General features: G+C 41.5%; 1 protein-coding gene across 1 annotated transcript in view; it reads right to left on the minus strand.

Moving 5' to 3' along the window:
* LOC146755316 (cytosolic carboxypeptidase 4-like) overlaps window positions 1–25,485 on the minus strand; it is a 295,069-nt gene that overhangs the window by 59,858 nt on the left and 209,726 nt on the right. The window contains exons 3-5 of the mRNA XM_085525658.1: window positions 20,695–20,824; window positions 16,205–16,336; window positions 12,886–13,062 (exon numbers count right to left, since the gene is read on the minus strand). Coding sequence (XP_085381784.1) covers window positions 12,886–13,062; window positions 16,205–16,336; window positions 20,695–20,824 — 439 coding nt within the window. The remainder of the gene's footprint in view (window positions 1–12,885; window positions 13,063–16,204; window positions 16,337–20,694; window positions 20,825–25,485) is intronic.

The raw sequence follows: 25,485 nt of genomic DNA on the forward strand, positions 1-25,485 counted from the left end.
CATCTAAGTTGTCTGGGTTTGCAATGTCAGCACCTGGGAATCTTCGATCTAATCCCATCCACAACTCCCAGAAAATGGGTATGACTGAATACTTGCATTTCTGATTCCATGTAGTCTGGCTTTTTATTTCCTAGGGAAATAAAAAAAAAAGCTTCTAGGGAAGCAGCTCGATAACTCTTTCCAATCTGTACCTACTACCACCTTTCTTCCCAAGAGTATGGGAAGACTGGGCTGCAACCAAGCATCTAGAAAGGTTTAGAAGTAGTTGAGGGAGAAAACAAACAAACAAAACAGGTATCAGCTGTTTATGGTATATTGGAAGGGGAAAAAAGAGAAATATCAGCATTCAGAAATGTACAGAATCAAGGTAACATCTGTTTTCCTTTCCTGGGTCCCACAGAATCTGCTGTGTTCCTTGGTTTAACAAATAAACCAGCTGCTAACTAGGAGATGCTCACATCATTTGCAAGTAAAAGGAAAGAAACGCAGGGATTTGTTGGAACAAGCCCTTTAAGACTAAGCCCCAAACAGAAGTGGTAAACATCAGAGCTACAGCAACTGATCGATTATATACAGTAGTGGAAAAGAGTTGAGAGAAAGAGGGGAGCACATGATGGCTCTGCTTTGCTGTTCCAAATACATCCATGTCTAGTGTACCTCCACAGAACTAGATGCTTCCAACTCTGCAAAGTCAGATCTACAATGACCTCATCCCATCATTACTTTCTGTTGTGCTGAAGAAAAAAAAAAAAACAAAACCTAAAAAACACCACTAACAACAAAACACAAAGCAATTACAAACCAAAACAAGGGAAGGAACCTGTTCTCCAGTTACACTGACAGACAGCCCTCGATAATCTATCAACAACAGAGACAAAGGAACTGATTTAAGATGCTATTACTTCCAAAGGGCTCAGATTGTGCTACTCTGTTTATTTAGGAGTTGGAGAAGTCGAGATCCTATTTGATCAGCTTTGAAATTGGTTCCAAAAGGCTGAGAAGTCAGCTGATTTTTCATTTCTCTGTAGTTCAAGGCCATATACATTTCTCCTTTTGTTTATATCAACAAAATCCGAGTTAGGATATAACACTCATTTTTTCTGCCAAGTCCGTGGAGAGTTCTCATCCAAGACTTTGCTCATCTGACTCAATCCAGCCTAAGAGGACCAGAAAATACAGGTTTGTGGCTGCAAGCCACAAGCCCTGGTGCTGTGCTTGCAGACTAATCATTATGTTGCTCTGGCCATCCAAGGAAGATGAATGCTCACCGTCTCCTGGTTGGTTTGCTCTTTCCCATGTGCCTTTGCTCATTTCCTAAATGCCATTAACCTTTATATCGTTGCATTAAGTGAAATCATCAAGACTAAAAGGTACCATTAGAATATCTTGAAAACTGAATCACAATTTACTGAAAAGGATTGGTGGGCACAAAAGGAGCATGAAAATACGGAAAACAGGATGCAAACGTTTGCAATGGGCAACAACTAAAGAAAACACAATGAGCAGAAAACCTTAATTTAATCCTTCACTCCTTAGATTACTACAAGATAACTATTTGTTTTTCTCTTATACTTCTCTTACAATTACAGCTGCTTCCAATTTGAATCACTTTGGACCAGAACTGGAAGCAGAACTATTTAGAAAAAAAAAAACAAAAAAACATTCTTCTATATTTCTTAGCATCTGCTTTTGAATGACGTGCCCAGGCCTCAGAGGGTTCACTAGATGCACGTTTTAGAGATTATTTTTTGGATAGAAACTTCTGGATGCTTGTGAAACTTACTCATACTTAGGAAAAGTGTAAAACGTGGGAGACAATGGAAACCAGAAATAGGAAAAGCCTCAGATTTCAAAGATGATGTAAACAATTTACTGGAATGCTCATCAGAAAGCCCAGAATAAACTCCATCTCTTTTCATTTCCCTTCTGCAAGTACTTATCAAATACGCTCTGTGGCAAGAACATTGCTGCAACCATTTCTGTTGGTGCCTGAATACTGGTGTCACGGGTTACTTAGATTTACCTATGCCCGTGACAGGGGAAGCCACCCCACGCCCCCCCCCCGGGGCCTGGAAAGGAGGGGGAAAAGGGGAGTGGGATAAAACAGCGACAATCTAAGGAGGAAAAACTTATTTTACTAAATATGATATCGAAATACAAGATAACACAATATAATATAATTAAGGCTAACAAAATCGAACGAAACAGAGAGAGAGAGTCTCCGAAAACCGAGAGGCCTACTGTGAACTCTAGGCGACACGGCTGGAACGCTTCCCACTCTCCGAGAAGTTCGAGAGAAGAAGGAGGGCACTCCAGCCTGGGAACGAGATTATATAGAGTCCTGGTCCCGTGACTTATTGTCACTCCTGTTGTTCTCTGGGATATGTAGTCTTCTTCTGTGGACTGCACATTCAACAGAAGTATCCATACTTGACATGATGTTATGATGTGGAATACTGATAGCAAAATTATAAAATTACAAAACCATGACATTCCACCCCTTATTCTACATTATTACATCATGGTTAATATATACATATATATACATATATATACACATATGTAAAATTGTGATAGCTAAATAGTAGAATTGCATGTAACATAACTAAATGTACAACTATAATAACTAAAATACACTACACATGCAAACATATATATATAGATACATAAAATTATTGACTGCACTCCCCCAGCATCAAATTCCCTTGTGGCACACATTGAACATCCCCATCCTTCTGCATTACCCACCAAGTGCACCCAGGTCCCTGGGCAAAGACAGTTCCACGGATAGGTTTGCCCTTTCCAGAAGCTGGAAGGACCCAAACAGCTTTTCCCAACATGTTCTTTACATATATAACAGGGACCTTATCTCCTTCTACAGTGTGTAGGGGGCTAGATTGACTAGGACCATCACGATTGACAGATCCTCTAGTATTGACCAGCCAAGTGGCTTCTGCCAGATTCTTCTCCCAGTGCTTAAATGTTCCACCACCCATTGCTTTCAACATAGTTTTCAACAACCCATTATATCGTTCAATTTTACCAGAAGCTGGTGCATGGTAGGGAATATGATAAATCCACTCAATGCCATGATCTTTGGCCCAAGTATTTATAAGAGAATTTTTGAAATGTGTCCCATTATCAGATTCAATTCTTTCTGGGGTGCCATGTCGCCACAGGACTTGTTTCTCAAGACCTAATATGGTGTTTCGAGCAGTTGCATGGGGTACTGCGTATGTTTCAAGCCACCCAGTGGTTGCCTCTACCATAGTGAGTACATAACACTTACCACTGCGAGATCGTGGCAAGGTGATATAATCAACCTGCCACGCCTCCCCATATTTATACTTTTGCCATCGCCCTTCCTCCCAGAGAGGTTTCATCCTTCTGGCTTGTTTAATTATGGCACATGTTTCACAATCATGAATAACCTGCGCAATAGCGTCCATGGTTAAGTCCACCCCTCGGTCTCTGGCCCACTTATATGTTGCGTCTCTTCCTTGATGGCCTGAGGTCTCATGAGCCCATCGAGCTAGAAATAATTCGCCCTTATTCTGCCAATCCAAGTCGATTTGAGCCACCTCAATTCTAGCAGCTTTATCTACCTGATGGTTGTTTTGTTGTTCTTCAGTAGCCCGACTTTTGGGCACATGTGCATCCACATGACGCACCTTTACAACCATATTCTTTGTTCGGGAAGCAATGTCCTTCCATAATTCAGCGGCCCAAACAGATTTTCCCCTCCGTTGCCAGTTATTTTGTTCCCACCGCTGTAACCACCCCCATAAGGCATTTGCCACCATCCATGAGTCAGTATAAAGATACAGCATTGGCCACCTCTCCCGTTCAGCAACATCTAAGGCCAGCTGGACAGCTTTTACCTCTGCAAACTGACTTGATTCTCCCTTACCTTCAGTGGCCTCTGCAACCTGTCGTGTGGGGCTCCACACAGCAGCTTTCCATTTGCGATGCTTCCCTACAATGCGACATGATCCGTCAGTGAATAGGGCATATTTCTTTTCATTTTCTGGTAATTCGTTGTATGGTGGGGCCTCTTTAGCACGTGATACCTCTTCTGCTGGTGATGTTCCAAACTTTTTATCTTCAGGCCAGTCCATGATTACCTCTAGGATTCCTGGACGATTGAGGTTTCCCATTCGCGCTCGCTGTGTAATCAGCGTAATCCACTTGCTCCAGGTGACATCGGTAGCATGATGGGTGGAGGGAACCTGTCCTTTGAACATCCAGTTCAGCACTGGCAGTCGAGGTGCCAAAAGGAGCTGTGTTTCAGTCCCGACTACTTCGGAAGCAGCCCGAACCCCCTCATACGCGGCTAAGATCTCCTTCTCAGTTGGAGTGTAGCACTCTTCAGACCCCTTATATGATCGACTCCAGAATCCCAGGGGTCGGCCTCGGGTCTCTCCTGAGGCTCTTTGCCACAAACTCCAAGTGGGGCCTTTCTCTCCAGCAGCAGTGTAGAGGATGTTCTTTACATCCTGTCCAGTCCGTACTGGCCCCAGGGCTACAGCACGGGCTATCTCTTGTTTAATCTGTTCAAAAGCCTGCTGCTGCTCAGGGCCCCATGCAAAATCATTCTTCTTCCGCGTTACCTGATAAAGGGGGCTTACAATGAGGCTGTAGTTTGGAATGTGCATCCTCCAAAAGCCTACTGCACCCAGGAAAGATTGTGTCTCTTTCTTGCTAGTTGGTGGAGACATGGCAGTGATTTTGTCGATCACATCTGCTGGGATGTGACGACGTCCATCCTGCCACTTTATACCTAAGAACTGAATTTCCTGGGCAGGTCCTTTTACTTTGCTTCGCTTAATAGCAAAGCCAGCTTGTAGAAGAATCCGGATTATCTGCTCTCCTTTTGTGAAAACTTCTTCTGCTGTATCGCCCCACACAACAATGTCATCAATGTACTGCAGGTGTTCAGGAGCACCACCCTGTTCCAGTACAGTTTGGACCAACCCATGGCAAATGGTTGGGCTGTGTTTCCACCCCTGGGGCAAACGGTTCCAAGTATACTGAATGCCCCTCCAGGTGAAGGCAAACTGTGGCTTGCATTCTGCGGCCAAAGGAATAGAAAAGAAGGCATTGGCAATGTCAATGGTGGCATACCATTTGGCTGCTTTTGACTCCAGCTCATACTGGAGTTCCAACATGTCCGGCACAGCAGCGCTCAATGGGGGTGTGACCTCATTCAGGCCACGGTAGTCTACTGTCAGCCTCCATTCTCCACTGGCTTTACGCACTGGCCATATGGGACTGTTAAAAGGTGAGTGAGTTTTACTGATCACTCCCTGATTCTCCAACTGGCGAATCAAATCATGAATGGGGAGCAAGGAATCCCTGTTGGTGCGATACTGCCGTCTGTGCACTGTCTTTGTAGCAACCGGTACCTGCTGCTCTTTTACTCGTAGCAGCCCCACAACAGACTGGTCCTCTGACAGGCCAGGCAAAACAGACAGCTGCTTAATGTTGTCCATGTCTACAGCAGCTATCCCAAAGGCCCATCGATACCCCTTAGGATCCTTGAAATGCCCCCTTCTGAGGTAATCAATACCCAGTATACATGGAGCCCATGGGCCAGTCACAATAGGATGTTTTTGCCAGTCTTTGCCAGTGAGGCTTATTTCAGCCTCCAGCACAGTCAATTCTTGAGAGCCCCCAGTCACTCCAGAAATATGGATTGATTCTGTCCCTTCATGACTGGAGGCATTAGGGTGCACTGTGCACCGGTATCCACCAGCGCCTTATATTCCTGTGGTTCTGATGTGCCAGGCCATCGAATCCACACAGTCCAATAAACTCTATTATCCCTTTCCCTCCCCTGACTGAGGGCAGGGCCCCTCTATTGGTTACCTGTGATGACTGGAGCAACTCCACTGGTGGTTGGTATGTCTAGCAGTTCTTTCACCCGTGCTCGTAGTGCAGAAGTAGGCTGATCATGCCACTTCCTCATGTCTTCTCCACGGTCACGTAGGTAGCGCCACATGGAAACACGCGGTGCAATCGTACTGTTGTTCTTTGCTCGAGCTGGGAAGCGTGTGCGTTTAACAGCTGAGACTTTTGATGATGCAGGTGGGGAGTAGGACTGGACTAGTTTGATCAGATCCTTCATTAGACCTGGTGGCCCGTACGAGGATTGACCTTCATCAGTTGTTTCTGATACTATTACAGGATCATTACAATTAGTTGATGGAAACAATTTCTTGCACATTTCATCTACTCGGTTTTCTAGCCGTGAGATGGCAGAAACTGCGGCATGCAGTTGGGGGAGCTGCTGATCGATGGTTTGAAGCATTATAATCAGCTCAACAACTCGGGGCCATCTGTCCACGAACCCTTTAGATCCTGATACCAATGACTGTGCAATTCTCTCTGGTGCTGTACTTGTGATTTTCTGCCACATGTCAGGATCGGCCCTCACTCTCTCAGGGTCAAGTTCGCTTGGATCAGGGCTGTACAACATTTTCGCCATGGCCAATTCCCTCAGGCGCTGAATACCTTTTTGGACGGTATTCCAACTATCAAATTTAGGCTTCAAAGCATCCTTATAGGGGTACCTTTCTCTCACGGCTTCTAACAGCCGCAACCAGAGAGTGGCAGCTCCATCCGAACATCTGCTAATCCCTCTGTCGATACCTGCATCTTGGGCAATGCTTCCTAGTTGGCGAGCTTCATTACCATCTAGAGACAAGCTGTTGGCCCCGTTGTCCCAGCAGCGAAGCAACCAAGCAAGGATACCTTCATCTTGACGCCGTGTGAACTCCTTTCTTGAGCCTTGGATTTCAGTCAGCTTCAGAGGTCGACAATAGGTGATTTCCTCCTCATCATCAGTCTCTTCTTCATGCCTCTTGGTTTTTGCCTTTGCTTTTTTCGGTACTGCTCCATGCCCGGCACCTGGGTCTTCTGCTGCCGCCCCCTGTGCTTCTCCTTCTTTTCGTTCTAGACGCATGGACACCCGTTTCCATTTCTTGCCTTCCACAGGGGCAACTGATATTGCTACTGATGCCTCCTGTGACTGATCAGAATTAACTTGGGCTTGAATCTCAGATCGGAAACTCTCTCTCTCCAGAATAGTATGATACAAAGCACGGTATGCATAAGCCAAACCCCACATAAGGTTTACCTCCTTAGATCTCTGACCCAAATACTCACTTAATTTCTTAGGGTCCCTTAGGTGTTCAAGAGTGAAATCCCATGACACTGCGGGTCCCCATGCTTCTAAGACTTTTCCTAAACCTTTCCATATTCCCTGCCAGTCATCATTCTCTGGTTCTGGAGGAGACTTCCGCATAGAACGAATGCATAGGAACATATATGCATGCATTGATAGTGATAACATGAATGCAAGTATGAACCCTATCTCAGTTATTGAAAAGCGTGTGGAAATCTGAGAGTACAACCTAAATAAAAAGGGTTTTTTTAGCCTGTACAATGAATTAAACATGGTGGTGTTTGTAAAATTGCCTGTTCCATCTGGGATGCAAGTATTTGTAAAATTGCCTGTTCCATCTGGGATGCAAGTGTTTGTAAGATTCACAATTCCATCTGAGGTGTAGATGCCAAAATTCTGACCATACCACATCTCGTAAAAGTACCAGGCAGGTGTCTCCATCAGTATCCACCTTATTAGGCTATATATCTGCACAATTCCACAACACCAAATTATGGTGTTAATAGTTGACCAATACTTTAAGAAGATCATAATTGCTTTCAATCCCTTAAACAGAGCAACTGGGATGAAGAGTGGATTCATAGCTGGCAGGCTCTGTAAAAGTCAGAGCTAGCTAGCTTTGCTCTAAGGGAGAAAGAAATCCCTTTGTTTTCTACACAAAAGTTAGATAGCAATGCTGAGAATGTGCAGCAGCCCTTAATGTTGACAATTTGTCTGGTATTTCAAGGTCACGTTCTCCGTGAGCAGCTACGGAAAGATAACACTCCCAACACTCCCGTAACGAAGCTCTTTAAGAGCAAAGAGAGAGTTGTTCTAAAAGCTAAAAAGCTCTTGCCCGCATTCTCCACCAAAAATCTGTCACGGGTTACTTAGATTTACCTATGCCCGTGACAGGGGAAGCCACCCCACGCCCCCCCCCCCGGGGCCTGGAAAGGAGGGGGAAAAGGGGAGTGGGATAAAACAGCGACAATCTAAGGAGGAAAAACTTATTTTACTAAATATGATATCGAAATACAAGATAACACAATATAATATAATTAAGGCTAACAAAATCGAACGAAACAGAGAGAGAGAGTCTCCGAAAACCGAGAGGCCTACTGTGAACTCTAGGCGACACGGCTGGAACGCTTCCCACTCTCCGAGAAGTTCGAGAGAAGAAGGAGGGCACTCCAGCCTGGGAACGAGATTATATAGAGTCCTGGTCCCGTGACTTATTGTCACTCCTGTTGTTCTCTGGGATATGTAGTCTTCTTCTGTGGACTGCACATTCAACAGAAGTATCCATACTTGACATGATGTTATGATGTGGAATACTGATAGCAAAATTACAAAATTACAAAACCATGACAACTGGCATGAGTCCAAATTAAAATTATTTGCAAGTTTGTGCACTAGGCATCCAATTACAAGAATGATATACAAGAATATCATTGCTTCTGTATGCCAGTAAGACAACGTTATGCGACTGCAAACTCCCTCAAAACAACCCAATTTCTGACTATCGACTGTAATAAACGGCTTATGAATAAGGCATACATAAAAATTCCACAGAAATATAATATGTGATACGCAATAATAAGGAAGATAAAGAAAATCTTTCATTGCCTATAGATAACTATAAAGAAACAGAACTGCAATTTCAGGGACAAATGATGTATTAGTAACAATTTGGTTATTTTGGACAGAAATGGGTCAAACCAGAGCAGTCCACCTCTGAAAGAGTAGCAAGAGGAAAGGCTTTCATCTTGGCATACTGCTTTATTTCTGCCACACTTTCACGGCAATTCACTGGTTCATTACTTGTATAAAATAATTCAGTAAATGCTAGCCAGGTTACAGGGGATGGATAATGGCAGCTCTTCCCATTTATTAGACTCTCATCTCTGCAGTTACTGTATAAGGGGCCAGGATGCAGAGCTTTTCATCCAGTTCTGCTACCCGTTTATCAGCAGCTCCGTCCTTTTATCCCTCAGCATTTAAGTACTTCCATCTCCGAAATACAAACTATTGGCTCTTATCTAACAAGAAAGTTATCTTGGTTTTATGCCAGTATAGCATAGGAAAAACAAAAAAATGCAATTTATTAACCTTCTAAACAGAACGAGACAGACTTCAGCAAGATGGCACATGATTTGTGGAACACACGTTACATGACTAATGTCACATCCTCGCTCACACGAAGATGGCTCACAGAACCTTCAGGGACATTCACTCTCACAATTTATCTGGGGTGAGTTTTGTAGAGATGGGGGCTTCTAATTGTTAGACAGGCCATGACTTTTGACAGTTACTCTGGCCAGGCTCCACCTGCCAATTGCTGCCGTTACATCAGGCACAATTTTACCTCTAATTTCTCCTACTGTAAATGACTGGAGAGAATGCAAGCAAAATCAAATCAAACCAACCAACCAACCAACAAAACAACATCAGTTTTTCCTCACCTCTAGCTTGCTTTACCAGTTCAGTGAATTGAGTAGTTGGACTCAAAAGAAGAAAAACTTTTCCAACATGAAGATGGGTTCTATGGAAGAGCGTTCCTGAAATTCCCCAAATCCTCCTTTCAAAGGTGTTTTGAACAACTATCAACAATTTCTTATGAACGTATGGCCACTCTGCTCGGTGCTGCTCTCCCTGATTCCATCATCTCTGCAAATGGATGGCTTTTCCCTCTCATCAAGTCGGATAATAAAAGTTGGGGCATTCAATTCCCCTCATTCAGAAGCATTAGACTGGACAGAATTAATTTTTTCTCTTGACTCTCCCAAAGACTTTCTTCAAAAAGGGATCCACGTCACCAGTAAAATCTCCTTCAAAGGGTACTGTCAAAATATCTGGAATAATTTAAAAACTCATTTGTTACTCCTTGTTGCGTGTATCCCTTTGAAGCAAGAAGCTGAAGTCTATTTACATCAGTACTTCATCTCCTCTACCAGGCACAACATGTCAAGGAAAATGCCTTTCCAACACCACATGTACTGAGAGAGCACGGAGCTGAGTTTTGAGATTTGCCATGTTTCTACTATATCTGTTTTGGAACGCAAATGTATACATGGCTCAAAATACATCAAACTCGTAGGATGGTGAATACAGTTAGTAATCTGAACATCCCAGTGCAGTACGTTACTACAGGCGTCTTAACTAGTCAGCCAAGAATCAAGAAGAATAAAGTGTAGTACAATAGGATATGGTAAAACAAAGAGCTATGCCAGTTTAAAAATGAATCACACTGAAGAAACTTAGGAGAATATCCATATGCGTCAGTGCAGATTTGATTCTTTTGGGCCAATATTTGCTCCCGATTGTACTGAATAGAGCTTTCTATGGCACAGCCTTATATTCAGTATTCTGCAAACCAAATAAGACAAGATGGCTCAACAAAATCCTGCAAAAGGAGGACAGTAATACAAACCTGGAGGGCAATAGGTCCAGTGAGGGAGTTAATACAGACTGCATTCACACTGGGAGAGAAATGATAGGCAGTTTCTGATTACTTTTTGATTGTGAGATTGTAAACTGGTAGAAGTAGGAAGGAGAATTCCTTGTTGAAATGGACTGCTTTGTTTTAGGCAGCTTTCAAATGGAGACACTGCTGTTCTAAGACTCAATTGGACAATCCAGACAAAATCAAAGAGAGTCTGGATTTTTTTTCCCCTTCTTTTCTTCTTCTTTATGTTGAATAAAACCTTAGATAAGATCAATAGTTTCTTTAGTTTTATGTTTCTCTTCCTTAAGGGTAGATGGCTTATTGCATTTCCATTGATCACACAGACAGGGAGATTCAACAGAGACAAGTCATCTTTTCTTTTGCTCTCATTTCTGACCTCCCCCCATACCCATTTGAAATCAAATGACTTTTAATCGAGGCTGGGGTCACAACTGTTTCTCATTTACATATCACTAGTAACAAATTCATGCCTTATTTTTCACTCACTAAACTGCTTTAGAAATGAAAGTCACATTTCTATACATGATATGCCACACACCGTGCAATCGAAAAACTTTAGGAACTTCTTTTCTGGGCCTCTCTATCAGACAGGTTACCTCAGCCCTCCTACAACATTGCTCTGTGGTGAGAGGGGGCTTACCTGACAGCCCTGTGTATTTAATATTTAAGCTTCTTACAGTCTCTACAAAGCCTTCCTCTGTTTTTTCCTAAATCCTTTGCAAACTCCCTATCAGATATGTGCAACTTCAAGCACAAGAAGTTTGTATCTCAGTTTACAGTCAGCAAAGCAGCTACATTCACCATTATTTTCACCATTTTCAAGAAGGAAGAAAGTCAAAGATCAGGATCCAGAACTGCTACCAACACCATTAGAAGCCTGACCACCAGCTTACTGAGTGGTGGTGCACTTGGGAGAACGTTGCATAAAACATTTTAGATCTGCTGGCACAACTTATGCAAACTTGGGTTGAAAATACTGAAGGAAGTAGAGAACAAATCATTAGACACTGATATAACCTGATGTCCAACTGCTTTTAGATGTTACTCAGATTATCTAGGAAATGAGTTAAATTCTCCATGGAGATCACTAGGAGTTTTGCCACTGACATTAGTCAAGGTAGAATTTCTCCCCACTGTCTGAAGGAAATTTAAAACCCCACCACAACCTGTGGTACCTATTGCACCCCATCAGCACTTCTCAGAGTAGGGAGCACTAGGTGTAATGCTCAGGGCAGTTATATTCTCTTTCTTTAAACCATCTTCAGATATTTCTTCTGCCTTTTCTATCTAAGAAATGATGTGAGTATAGTAGAGCACTGTTAAAACAGTAGCTGAGTACTTGCTGGCCACATTCTATGGAATGTAAAAGGATTAACATAGAACTTGCAAAGAATAATTTGAACATCTTATTAATTGTTATTTGTAACAATGGCTTTTTCCTTAAGGGTCTTTTCGGATCCTTAACCACATATTAATGCTGTATAGATAAGGATTGCTCCCTAGTGGGAGAAATAAGGTGGAGCACAGAATCCCCTCCATGGAAAGCAACAGGTTTGGGAAAGGAACAAAAAGAATTCACCAACTGAGCAAGTGGAGAATTATGTACAGCTAAATACAATTACCAGAGCTCAAACCATGTACTTAAAAAGTGCCAAGAGGCTCCTGTCTCTGATGCACTCAGCACAAGTACAGCCCTTCCCACAGTATCTGGAACATCATTTGGTAAGAAATTTAGCTCCATTTAGTTCACAGTTAAAGCTGTGGCTTCAGCTCATAGATGAGCTACCTTTGGCTGTCAGTAACAAACTCCAAGTGCAGAATTCTCAGTGCAGGCTCTTAAGTTTAGCCAAGCAAATGCCCAGATAGACTGCAACAGGAAGTGTACGACTCCTAATATTCATGTTAATTACCTCAGATCTACTGTGAATACCATTATAAAGACACAGTCTGTATCATCTCAAAAACACTCCTTCATTCAGCTCAATATTTTTGGCATTAGACTGGAATTTCTTTTTATTTCACTGTCAAATGAAACCTCGTAGCAAGGAACCTACTTCCCTGGCATGGAAGATTAAAAGTGAAGGATCGTGGAAGGATTTAACTGAGAAGAAACTCAGTAGAATGGCTACACTTATATTATAGAAGGAAGCTGGCAATACCAAACAGCATAAAAACAGCACTCTCTATTCTCCCAAGCTCATTAGACACACATTAGAAGGAGTGTGCCATGTAGTTCTTTGGAAGAGGTACTTACTTTGTAGAGACCATGGCTGCAGCCGCAGTACGTGCTCTCCATGGTGTAGCTCCTCAGCACACCCATTTCTTGCCATACCACCACCCGGGCTGTTGACTCGCGGGACTTTTCTACAAGGAAGCTGCAGCTGTTCATGACAAATGCAGGGGCCACTTTGTCCAGGATTTTAGGAAGAGTCTATAAGAAAGTATCAGCAATGAGAAAATGAATCAAACAGATGTACATGCATTTATATCACAAATACATCTACAAGAGGCCTATGCTGTTTAAAGCGCGTATCACCAAAGCTACCTGTAGAAACTGTCACTGTGATAGTTCCAGTTAGTGCCAAACTGGACTCATCTTCATCCCAAGTGAAATCTTCATATTCTAATGTTTTGTTGTGTTTGTTTGTTTTTTTGTCCCCAGTCACAGACAAAAATGCTGTAAGTACATTTGGTACATCCCATCCAAAATGATGTCTTTGCACATCCTATAGTTTTGGACTGCTGAAGTCACTTATGAAGCTTTATTTTTTAAGCTGCTTCAACATTAACTACATTTTCCTGTTCTGCCTAGAGGGCTGCAGTCATAGCTCAGCGCACAATGTTTCCATTCTTTCCTTTCCAGCTCCTCCTCACAATTTGACAAGGGATTCAGCTATAGGAGGAATTTTGTTTGAACACAGCACACAGCAAAGAAGGGGAATGCATAATCCCACTGAAGGTCACAGATAATTATAGGAAAATAGAGCTTAGCATTTAACTATCTTGCATTGTGAAATAAACCAAACTATTCTCATCTGGGATCAAATGGTACATTGAATGCACTCTGTATAGAAAGCGGCAATAAAGAGTAAATATGAAAATTCAGTAAAATTACCTCTTAGCTCTGAGTGATTTTCTTATTCTAGAAATCATTTTTCTCAACAGCAGCCTATAAACACTGCTAATACACAGCGCTATCAAATATTTCTATCAGTGTGGATGCAACACTTCTTCATGCTAACTGTAAAAGTATATACTAGATACCTTAACACTAGGTGTACTCGGTGTAGAAATTGGGCATTTACATACAAAAGCACATATGTGCATATAAACCTTTGTGCTTGCATCCCAGTACATGCCCAAAGACCATCCAGTGAAGAGCTTGTAAAATAAGAACGTTCATTATTTCTTTGATGACAGCTTTCTTAAACTTCTGAATGGAATGGAATCATACAGAAGGAGTTTCTGCTCATTGCTAATGGCATTGACCCTCAAATTTCATTCAGTTTGGGCAGTGAAAGCCAACCAGCTAATTTCACTTTCCAATAACAATCAGTGAAACTGATTGATTCTAAGCAATTCTAGTTCCACTCTGTTGAGCTTTACATCACAGTTCTGTACAGGACTGCTTGGTTTCATCAAAATTGAGAAAATAACATTTAATAGCTGGTCTTCTCTTAAAGGATGACTGACGCAGAAGATAAAATCTTTGGCCTAAACTGTTCTGCAATATCCACTGCAAACATCATAATCATACATACCTCTGTAATAAGAAAGTAAATGTTATTTTCAGCATATCCAATCTATAGCTATGAATGGACCCTACCAGTTCTGTAAGGTACAGACATAAAGATCTATAAGGTCCATTCATCAGCAGAAAAAAACCTTGTGAACAGATAACTGGAACAAAGTGAGAGATTACATTTCAAACCTGAGACCAGCATGAGCCTAACTCTTAAGTCAAGATCTACAGTGTGCTATTAAGAACTACAGCATTCCTTTTCCTGGGAGAATACCGAACAGAGGAATCTTTAAAATTGATTACTTGCTCTGAACTAAACATCCACTGCTTCTGAATTGCCCTCAAAGTACAATTTGCTGCAAAATATTATGATTCCGAGCAACACATCCAGGTTTTCCTGGAGCTGGGTTAAAAATAAAGCACAGTCACCCAAACAATTATAATCCTGAACACAATCATGAGATCCAGCTAAACTGCGTGTGAAGGTTCAGATAGTTTTCATTCTGTCCTTATCTGAAACAGCACACAGATTTTTGTAAATATATGCTATGAAGTACCATAATCAGATCTCTAATCCAGTTTAGTTTTTAAAACAATTGAAATTATATGCATAATCAGTCTTCTATATTTGATTAAATAAAAACGCTGGCAGGTAACAGTAATGTCTCTGTAGTCAGGACTCATTTAGAAGCATTATCAAATCTGAATTTAATATTCCTTTCATTTTACCAGCTTTCACTGGATTTCACACTAATAGTTCTTTCCCCTCTGCTTTTCTCATTAATTACCTTTCAATTGTATTTCTGGGAGGGTGAAAACGCATCTTTTCAAAGGATTCTTTTATGACAACACATTACTTTAACCATGCTCCCTGTCTCTCATACAGCTGGATTTAGCATGCACAAAAACGGGGGTGCTGCCCATGTCCATAAACCTCCGTTCCCATTTGGTCAGAATGGAATTAGGATTCTTTACTGAGGTCCCTTCAGAGATTACTGTCAAAGGGGCCTGGAATGGTGATTAAAAGGAGAAATCCTGAAGTTGGGTTTTCCAATGTCAATGCTACGCATGTCATCTGAGGCCAAGTATTAGGAAGTAACAATGCCTCTTTCTCCCACGAATCAAGGGCTACAGCAAAGGCTGTTCAAAAATCACAATTTTCTTGAGGTATTTTGCTCATGTTTTTGGGAAGTAAATACATGGAGAGCAGGATCGTCCCCAATTACTCATGGGAGGAAGGAGAGAAACTTCCCATATTTTGCAATCACAAAGCCTTTCATCTAGGCCACTGCAGATTCTTGGACACCCTTGGAGGCTTGCTCTTGGTTTCTTCATTGCAGATTCAAGACAGGCACCAGATGCTGAAAGCAGCATTTGAATTCTGTTTGTGTAACAGTGAACTATCCTCAGCCTTTTCAAGCCCACTGATTTCAAATACAACAAGCGATGTTCTGACTGTAAGCACCCTTCCTGCTTTTCCTTGTGAAACAAGTGTTTCCACGGGGACTTCTCGTGAGTTGAGGGTGAGAGAAGCACATGTATACTTGGAACTTATAAAACACAAAAATACAACATTTCTATTAGTCAGCGGCAGTGACAACAAAACAGCATCTTAATGAAATGAATTAGAGATCCACCTATTGACAATATTCTCGCAGATATCTGGTGCATGAAGATAGTAGGAATCATTTAAACTTTTCTGGATCTCTACTCCTCTGCTGCAAGACAAGTTTGCACCTACCAACAGAACTTGTGATCTGACCTCATCTTAAAGAGGGATGTAGGTGCACATATATGCCAACAACTGTAGAAAGGAACAAAGCAGACCTACCCTGTAGCCAACATCTTCTGTGATAACTGCTGTGTCGACCACGCAACCTGCTTGCCACAAGGTCTCTTTGATACTGCAACCATAGAGGAACACATTCTTTTTCTGGGAGTGTCCATGGTAGTCACAGAACACCTAGGGAGGAAAGAAAGGCAAAATCTGTAATACTGAAGTAAGCTTTGTGGTTCTTCACAACAGACACTATAAATACTAGAGGATTGTATGTGAGGAATTACACCTTTGTCAGTGCTCTTCAGACAAACTCAGAGCAGAGCTCTGGGCCAAGCCTATAATCAGTGTCAAACTTTGTTAGTCAGCCGTACCTCGTTTTACCTATTGGAACTGACATGATCTCATGAATCCAGTGTCAACACCGGTGCATTTCTGTCCACAGCAGAAATAAACATGACATCTGTGCAAGATTCCATGCCAACCGAGGAACCTGAGAGTTCATGGTAACTTATGATACAACGGAGCAATTTGTTGGGCTCCTCTGACTTCTCAACTCTAGCATTAGCCTCAGGAGATTTTAAAACTGCACCTTTTGCCAGCAATTAATCACCTTGGCTTCTTTAAACACAAAAACTGTGCTACACAATGTTTAGGAAAATGTAATTGTGCAGTTGTGTAAAAATGTATTGTATGTGGTCAGATACTTACATGAATTCCTGGACATAAAGCACGGGACATTATCTTGGTCAGACAAACAATCTGATTCCACACAACGTAATGTATCTATTTAATCCATCTCTCATGTCAGCTATCATATAAACTAGGTACAAGGTACATTCCAGGTTTTAATGGAAGTTTTGATTGCCTTCATAGGCACATATCAACTTTGATAAAAATGAAAATCACGATTTAATGACCCAAGAGGAAAATATTGACCCAAGTGTTAAATAATAATCAATCTCATTGCCCTCCGGAATATGAAGTCAATATAGACACTGCTGTTACATATATTCTCCATGTCTTTATCAGAAACATTCAGAAATCCAGCAGTGAAAAGACAAGGATTTCTAAAGAGAAGAAATTGGTTTGTTTTAAGGCAATATTCATTGCCGATTAGAAAGGAACATCGTGATATCATTTAAATAGTTTTCTGAGGCATCTATCAGAGACAAAGGGACAGGTGTCATAAGGTAGGGAAGCACTGTGGATCAATTAAAAAGATGAGGAAGAAAGATACATATTCTTATATAAACATAGACAGGAGGAGAGAAACAGATGGAATAGATCAATTTCTTCCACCAACTGTTAAGGCAAGTTTTACCCTAGTATGCTTGTTTAGTAGTTATACAGTAACTCAGTTTAGCTGCAGCCAGTCAGGAAGTTTAATTACCTAAGGAACTGAGCATTTAAATTCCTCCAGCTGCTCTGACAAGCTGCACGTTGATTGGAGATGCTAAGACACTCACACGCAGATTCATCCCACAAGTCCTAGTTAACAGGACTGCTATAGCCACAGAACATCCTGAGTTGGACAGGACCTGTAAAAGGATCACCCAGTCCAACACATGGGGCTTATGCAGTCCTACACTTCAAGCAACTGCCTGAAAAACAGGGAATTATCCCATAAAGCCCCCTTCTAAACAGCTGCATTTATTGGTTCTTTTAATGACAGGCATTTTTCCAGTTAGCGTTCCATCTATGCTTCCAGCAATACAGTCATAGATTAGTTTAACCACAGGTACCAACTAGAATTTACTCCTATGAATATCAAAGAAGGTTTTATAGCTGTGGTTCTATTTTGAGGCAGAGATCCCAGCTCAACCAGGTATCAATTACCTGCCAATTTACAGAATTACTAACATGCAAGATGCATATATTATTACCTAAAAGATTACTTATCAGAAACCACACAGGGATGATCAGCTGCTCAGATAGCTGTGCTGCCTGATAAGCAGGAGGTCCATAATTCTGCATCTCAAGAGTGAATCCTTAAGTGACAAGTCTGGAACAAGCCTTCCATATTAGTAAAGCATTGTAAAAGCCAGGCTCTGTAACACCACTATTTCATGCCATGGGATGAATCCATGACTGCCACCCACCTCCACAGCAGAGAAGTCAACACTACTGGAAATGTTTCCATTCCATTTGTGTATCATATATACCTACATTTTAATTAATTTTACTGAGCACTGCAGTTATTCTCAATGTTTATGACAAATCGTTTTGTTTTTGTTTTTACAATGCATTCTTCTGCTCTATTTTTATTCTACAGAGTAGCTCAAGCCTCACCACTCAGCCAAGACAAAACTGTATTTTATAGTTGCAGCACCCAATGAAGAACTTTCCTTGGGTTAAGCCTGGGCAACCACAAGGTAAACTTGAGACCTACCCACCCCTTTTTTCTCTCTATCCTTCTTGTACAGCTGTGACACCAACACACAGTCAAATTCCAAGTCTGGTGTTCACTGGGGTATGACTCAAGACACACATGCAAATTTTTATCTATTTAAAGTAATGTGCCAGCACTGAGCACCACAAAGGTAAGGACTGCTTTCAAACTCAAAAACAATCCCCCTCATGACTCACAGAATCAGGAAGCTTTTAAAACAAAGGAAAAGCAAGACAGAAAATGGATGCAAATACTCTTTTTTTTCCTTAGTAGCTTCGTGAGAGGACCCAATCTCAGACTGCTGAGGTAGACACGTTTAGGATGCTTTGCTCACAAAAAGCTATGTACTTGCAGTCAGATTCTGTTTCCAACCTTGATAGAATATCTCAAAAAGCAAACACCGCTTTGTGTCTCCTGGTCCCTAACAGCATCTTCCTGTCCCCTCCAAAAGTAACTTGCTCTTTGCTGCAGCTTGATCCCTCTGTAAGAGCTACACTTTTCCTGTTGCATCCTGCAAGTGCACTGTCAACTGTAATTCACAAACTGCACATTTCCTCACCACGAATGCTCAAGGGGAAAAAGCAACATCTCTTTCCCCTTCAGTCCTAGCTGCTCCCAAGCTTAGCTCTCTGATACTCCCGCTGCTCTCAGTTGAAAAGAAACCACCCTCAGTGGAGAGTTGCAATACTACAGCGTATCCAGCCCCTTCTTTTACTAGGGTTTCCAAAACCAACAAGAGAAGCAAAAATAAATAAACAAATAAAGCACTTAGATGGCTGTTTTCTATGGCTGAAGTTACCAATTAAAATGGGTTTGGTTTGAAAGGCCGCTAACTTTAAAGTTATTTCCTTTTCACTTTCAAGAAGCTTTCCTTTCCTTTGAAGAAACTGCTTGCGCATCCCCAAGATAAATTAAACTAATTCACTCCACAGAAATCATTTGGCTATCAGTGAAATTGCCTTCATGGCATCTTGGCAGTGAGTGCAGGGCAGAAGAAATCCAGCTTCTTCTGGAGTTGGGAAAAGACATTTGCGAGCATGTATAAACCAAAATCAATGTACTCTTCAAAGGCAAAGAAAAAATCAGTTTACCACGTCTGACATACTGCCTGTGAGTGAGAGACATGATACGATCAATAGTCTTACTTCACTCAGCAAGATGAAAACTTCCACTGGGCGCATGTTCAACTTCATGCATCTGGATGTGACAGGGATGGTTATGATAAATTTAAATTAAAAAGGCCCAATACGATTAGCACAATAAAACAAAACTGATCAGATGTAGCTCAAAACCCAAAGAAAATGTAGGTGGAATAAACTCTCAGATACAAGCTGAACTTCCAGTAGATTCCTTGGAGTGCAGAGCTCGATGTCAGGGCTGTCATTTAGGCCAAAAATAGCATATTTCCACAAATATTCACTTAAAGAAACTCACAGACATTTTCACCTTGTCTGAGGATTTTCTCATCAAGACCAGAGTGAACAGTGCATCTTAGGACATTTCCTGCCTAACTGGGGCTATAAGAAGCCAACTTGCTGTTCCATCCACTTCCATTCTGTTCATCAACATTTGAAACCATCAGTGTTTTTTTTTTATCCTGAGGTCTCAGAACTATTCATTCTGTTGGGCATCAAGACCGAACAGATGGGGACAGATCCCAGACATATGCCAGTAGTATCACCCCTCATGAACTTCCGGTAGTTCCCCCAAAAAGTCATTTTCTTCTCACTGAAGCAGCAGAAAAGTTCAACCATTTTGAAAGCTAACTTGTGTTTCTCTGATTGCACAGATTGCTCCAGTTTGGGCTTTTGCATGATCCATTCAGACTATGTCTTCACAGAATTTCTCCTGTCATTGCCAGAAAGATAACAATAACTTACTAACAATATCTAGTTTAGCTGAAGTACTTTGAGGATACTAAGGAGCTGTAAGGAATTTGTATTCACTCTGCAGGTGCACGAAGACTCTGAAGTTTGGAGTTGGTTAGAAGATTCAGTAGATAACCCAAGACTTTCAAAAACACCCCACAATGATGAAAGTATAGCGGTATAGTATGCTTTCCACATCTCTAACCATAAAACAGGGCTGTTGACACAACTGCAATAATCCATCTGCGTGCAATAACCCATAGAAGATACAGGGAGTTACTCACCACAGGGGCCCGGTTGATGCTGCGCAGATAATACAGAAGACCTTTGGTGTGGTAAATTGTTGGATGGAGCTGAGAACTGGGAGTCAGCCACTGCCTGTTCAGATCATCTCCACTCAAGGAACAACGGTGGCTGAAATCACAAAGCAACACATCACAAACAAAAGTTGATTCCAAAGAGTTCCTGATTCTGGCAAGACCTGGCACAAAGATGGGGAATGCCAATTAAAACACAGATCAAAGACTTTTAACACTGGGTTGGAATGAATCAACAGTCGGTACATTTCAGAGGTGCGTACCACCATGCAGATTTTATCATCCCCTTTCCTTCCAGAATTCAGACAGTTACAGCCCTGAAAATAAATGCAGATTTTCCTTTACTTAAGTACATACACAATCAGGACCACTTACAAACAAAATTACCTTCGGAAACGCTCTAAATTCTGCGCTATCTACAAAACTCACCCAGCTTACGTGCACAGCAAAGGCTTCTCAAAACCTCCACAGCAAATAAGTACATCCAACTCCTACTCATTCTAATTGAAGACAGGTGCTTGTATCTCTTCGACCAGCCTGAAATATGTATGCACTTAAATGAGATGAGCTGGATATCTCATTTAAGCTCCTCCGCTCATGAGAAATGTAGCTATCTGAAGCACATCAAGAAGATCTTGATGCATGCTACATCATTATGTGGAACAATTACCTAGATTCACTGCAAAGACTGGATAAAAAGCTAAATAAGGATCCTAGATTTGCACTGAGAAAGTGTTTTCATTAGTTGGATTGAAAATATTCTGCTCCTGACTCAGTGATCAGTGAAAAAATCTGCAGGATATTTGATTGTAAGGAGCAGCACATCATTGTACAATTTTGCAGAATCTGACTAATTTCCCTCATTAGTGATTGTGTGCACTGCAGAGCCTAATTATTGTAAGTACTGGACAAATTTCTAGCTACAGAGTTACATCCAGCTTTGCTGTTCCAGCCTCCTAGTCACAGAATAAGTACAGATGTATTCCTGGGGACACAATCTGGCGGTCTGAAGATAGAATCTCGCATTGCAACTGGGGTGCATTGCATCCAGCGTTATCAGTGAGCCTTGCAAATAATGCTTGCAGAAAAAAGGTCTTAAGGCTGGAATACTTCAAAAAATACTAGATACAATGGAGAACTGGTTAAGAAAGGAAAACAAAGAATCAATAAAATCCACTAAAAATGTCATACGTTTCTAATGGAGAAAAACAAGGTCTCTGATGCCATCTTGGGGTTTCTGGCAACATCACAAGACTCATTCTGACTTTACTCTAGTTTCAGTGTTACCTGAATTCCCTTTTTTCCTCATAACCCACAGCTGCTACATTGCTCATTCTGAAAGCTGAAAAATATTGCCAGTAACAAAAGCATGAGAAGTCACTGAATGCTTCTACCAAATATTCTATGTAAAAACATGACCGTTTCTGTTATGTTTCTTAATAGCCCTTCAGGCAAAGTTACCTGCAGGCTCACCTTTCCTGACCTGCAAGAGAACAGATGCTCAGCTGAGATTTACAAGTGTATTTCTGCCAAGAACTTGTGTGCATACACAGTTTCCTTCCAGCAGGCGTAACTCCATTCTAAAAGTCACTAAACAAAAAGCCAGTTTGTAAATATATATATAAATTATTCTTCTTTCTGAACACAAGAAGAAATTAGATGTTCTCTTAGAAAAGGAGGCAAGAAAAACTAATCGATCCTGTTGCATTGCAGTGTTTCTCATTGCAGCATTAGATTCTGCTATGGACTGTGGTCTGGAATGTAGGGCTGGTTCACAAGCACATCTTGTACACAGCATGCTGACATGTTCATAGGTCACAGTACCCTCACTCTTCAGTCTTTACTCTGCCCATGTTGCAATTTACCAATTCCATCATTCTGATACAAAAGGAGGTTCTTCCTAGAGGAGACTCTATGACAGTTCAATTGCCCCATGACATTCACAGGCTAATTTATAATGGAAGGAAGGTAAAATCTCACCAAGAAGGCAAGAACTGGGAGGCAGAGTTCAGTTTTGTCCTCCAGTGATTAGTATCTTCGCTCATTCGAATGACCTTTAGATATTAGCCCTCTGCCTGGCAGCCTGTAGCCATAGCTCTGAAGGAGATGCAGAACTTTAATTAAATTATGAGACACTGATTTTTCCAACCTCGCTCACTCCCTCTGACCATACTGTTATAGGCTGTTTATTTTTGGAGATCCCCACCAGCTCTGTTCCCTTGCTCCTTTCCTCCTTCTCTTCCTCTCCTAATAGCGATGACATTCGCAGATAATGGTTTTGTCCGTTATGCTCTGCATCCAAGGGTGAAGGTAAAATATTAAGCTGATCTCAAGTGCTGATAGCAAATAAAGAGACTGGAAAGCTGAGACTGGCTTTCTACATTTGGCAAGATTTAATGAAATTCACTTCTCAAACCAAAGGCATTTCTCACAACGTAGTTCCAAGCTACTGTATTTGCTTTAAGTGCTTTATGTCTTCTCTCCTTTGCAGCATTAGTGAGACTACGTGACAGCCTGGATGGGACTCCCAGCAGCTCAAACCAAGTGATGAAAATGTTTGCCACAAGGAATTCCAATAGAGTAAAGGAAACCCCACCTCTACCTCTAAACAGATTACCCGTAATTAAATTGTATTTCTCTTGCTCACAAGTCTGATGCTTTGGATTGAACTTCTGTTATAGCTCTACCTCCTTTTCTACCTTTAAACAGTTCTTTGACGGGGGTCAGCATGTGGGACAGCTGTTAGCTGCCTCCTGGGGTACTGCTTGACTACCAGAGCACAGAAAAAAGGAAACTATTTGCTCCTTTGTTCTACATAAGAACTGAAGTGGCTCCATTAAACGTTCGGCCACAACCTTTGAGATACACGATCCATTAGTGCTACTGTAGAAAGGATCAGTTCCACAATTTGAAGTAGTTTGTGCAAATATCACACATCTCTCCCACCAATCAAGACCAAACACTTTTGACCTTCTCCTCCAAGCAGACTCTGGGGCTGTAACGTTTCTGTAAGTAGTTCTAGAATAACTCAGGAAAAGCCACAGAGCTGGTAGAAGATGGGACCCTCAAAGCATAACTAAGGTGTTCTAAAAACGTACGTAGCCAGAAAACACTGCCACAGTGATCCACAGCAAAGTACCCAGCACTCACAACTGTCTGAGGAAAGAAACGCTTGGGTTGTCTGCCTTTCAGATATACTAGTGCCATGCAGCCCTGGAAAATGAACAGAAAGTAGTCAAGCCCACACCCTGAAGCAAAGATTTGATGGAACACGCTCAGCTCTCCTGTGACTGGCTGTGAGCAAAGAAAACTCAACCACAGGTGAATTTGTTGATGACTGTTGGTTTCAAATATCAGTACACATCATCAGTAATACTCCTGCACCTCTGCAAGCCGCACCTCTAAAGATGTATAAAGGCAGGTAGTCATTCTGAACTGCAAATGGGAGAACTACTCTAAAAAAGCCAGATCCTTAACATCTCAAATTGATACACCACAGTCATAAAGATGAGGTTGAGTTTTCTCTTCTGAATACACAGGCAGTAAATGCACTTCTAAGAGAAGCATTAGACCTTGCTCTGAAGGCAGGGACACCTCACAGAGAGTTAATGAGAAAGAGGTTAAGTTGCTAAAGCACGGACCTATTCAGTTAAAAACAGAATGATATTTTAAGTCTGTTTGCAATTTTAAGACCTTGCTTTTAATCTTGTACCTCGAAGTCTGACATCAAGTTTTAATGAAGATTCATCCTCTTTTTTTCTCTCACCCTTAGGTCTGCTTGGTTTAAGAGCAAAGCAAAAGATCCCTGAGCGCCTCAGCTTCCAACTGTACTGAATTCTGAAATGTCTTTGGACTGGGAGACATGAACTAGTCCTAACCCAAGGCTGATATTGTCAACAGAACCCTTCAGTTGGCTGCTGTAAGACTGGTTCGATGCCCTGCATGGAAAGAAAAATGAGAGGGGAAAAAGAGAGAAGGGAACACATGGGGAGGAGAGGGGAAAAAAGAAAACAAACACCAAAAAACAAAACAAACCAAAACAAAAAAAAACACTAAAACAAAAGGGAAAAGGAAATATGAAATAAAGACATGGGGGGGATAAATGTAATGCACAAGATATTAGACCAGGAAGAAAGCGAGAAGTGGAAAGAGAGGAAAGTCACTTTTTAAAGAAAAGATGTTGCTGTGCTTGGAAGATAAAATGATTCAAAATCTCCTGTCCATTACAGATAAATGGAAAGACAGGGCCCATCATATCAAATGAATGATGTCAGGACTGATAATAACAGCACCTGGGGCACAGTGAACTATGAAATCTAAAGGGATGCATTGTGTTTGATATGTAGAGAGCAACATCACCATTCACTGTGCATCTTAAAAGCAGACAGCAGTACCAGCACAGGATAAGAATATCTATAAAGGAAAGTAGGCACAAGTAAACATCAGGATGCCGTTGAACAGCGTGTGGCAGCCTCAGACAGACACAGCATGCTGGACTTATAAATAACTACTGCTTACCCAGGATGGAAGCAAGAGGAATATTTGCATTAAGGTGTTTTGGTCTTGCAATTAAGAAAGCTCAGATCAACCTGAGATGTGAGTACATGTGGAGAGGGCAGGTGGAATCGTGAATTTTCTTGATTGTTAACCTTTTCAGAGAACAAGGCAGTGATGTTGGAAAGCAGCAGAACCAGTAAAGCCCTCCCTCATAATTAAAAGGAAGATGTGACAGAAATAGAATTATTTTTTTACAGCCTG

The sequence above is a fragment of the Coturnix japonica genome, chromosome 33, assembly GCF_054131305.1.
Source record: "Coturnix japonica strain WE chromosome 33, WE-NBRP24, whole genome shotgun sequence".
In the NCBI taxonomy this organism is placed as follows: Eukaryota; Metazoa; Chordata; class Aves; order Galliformes; family Phasianidae; genus Coturnix; species Coturnix japonica.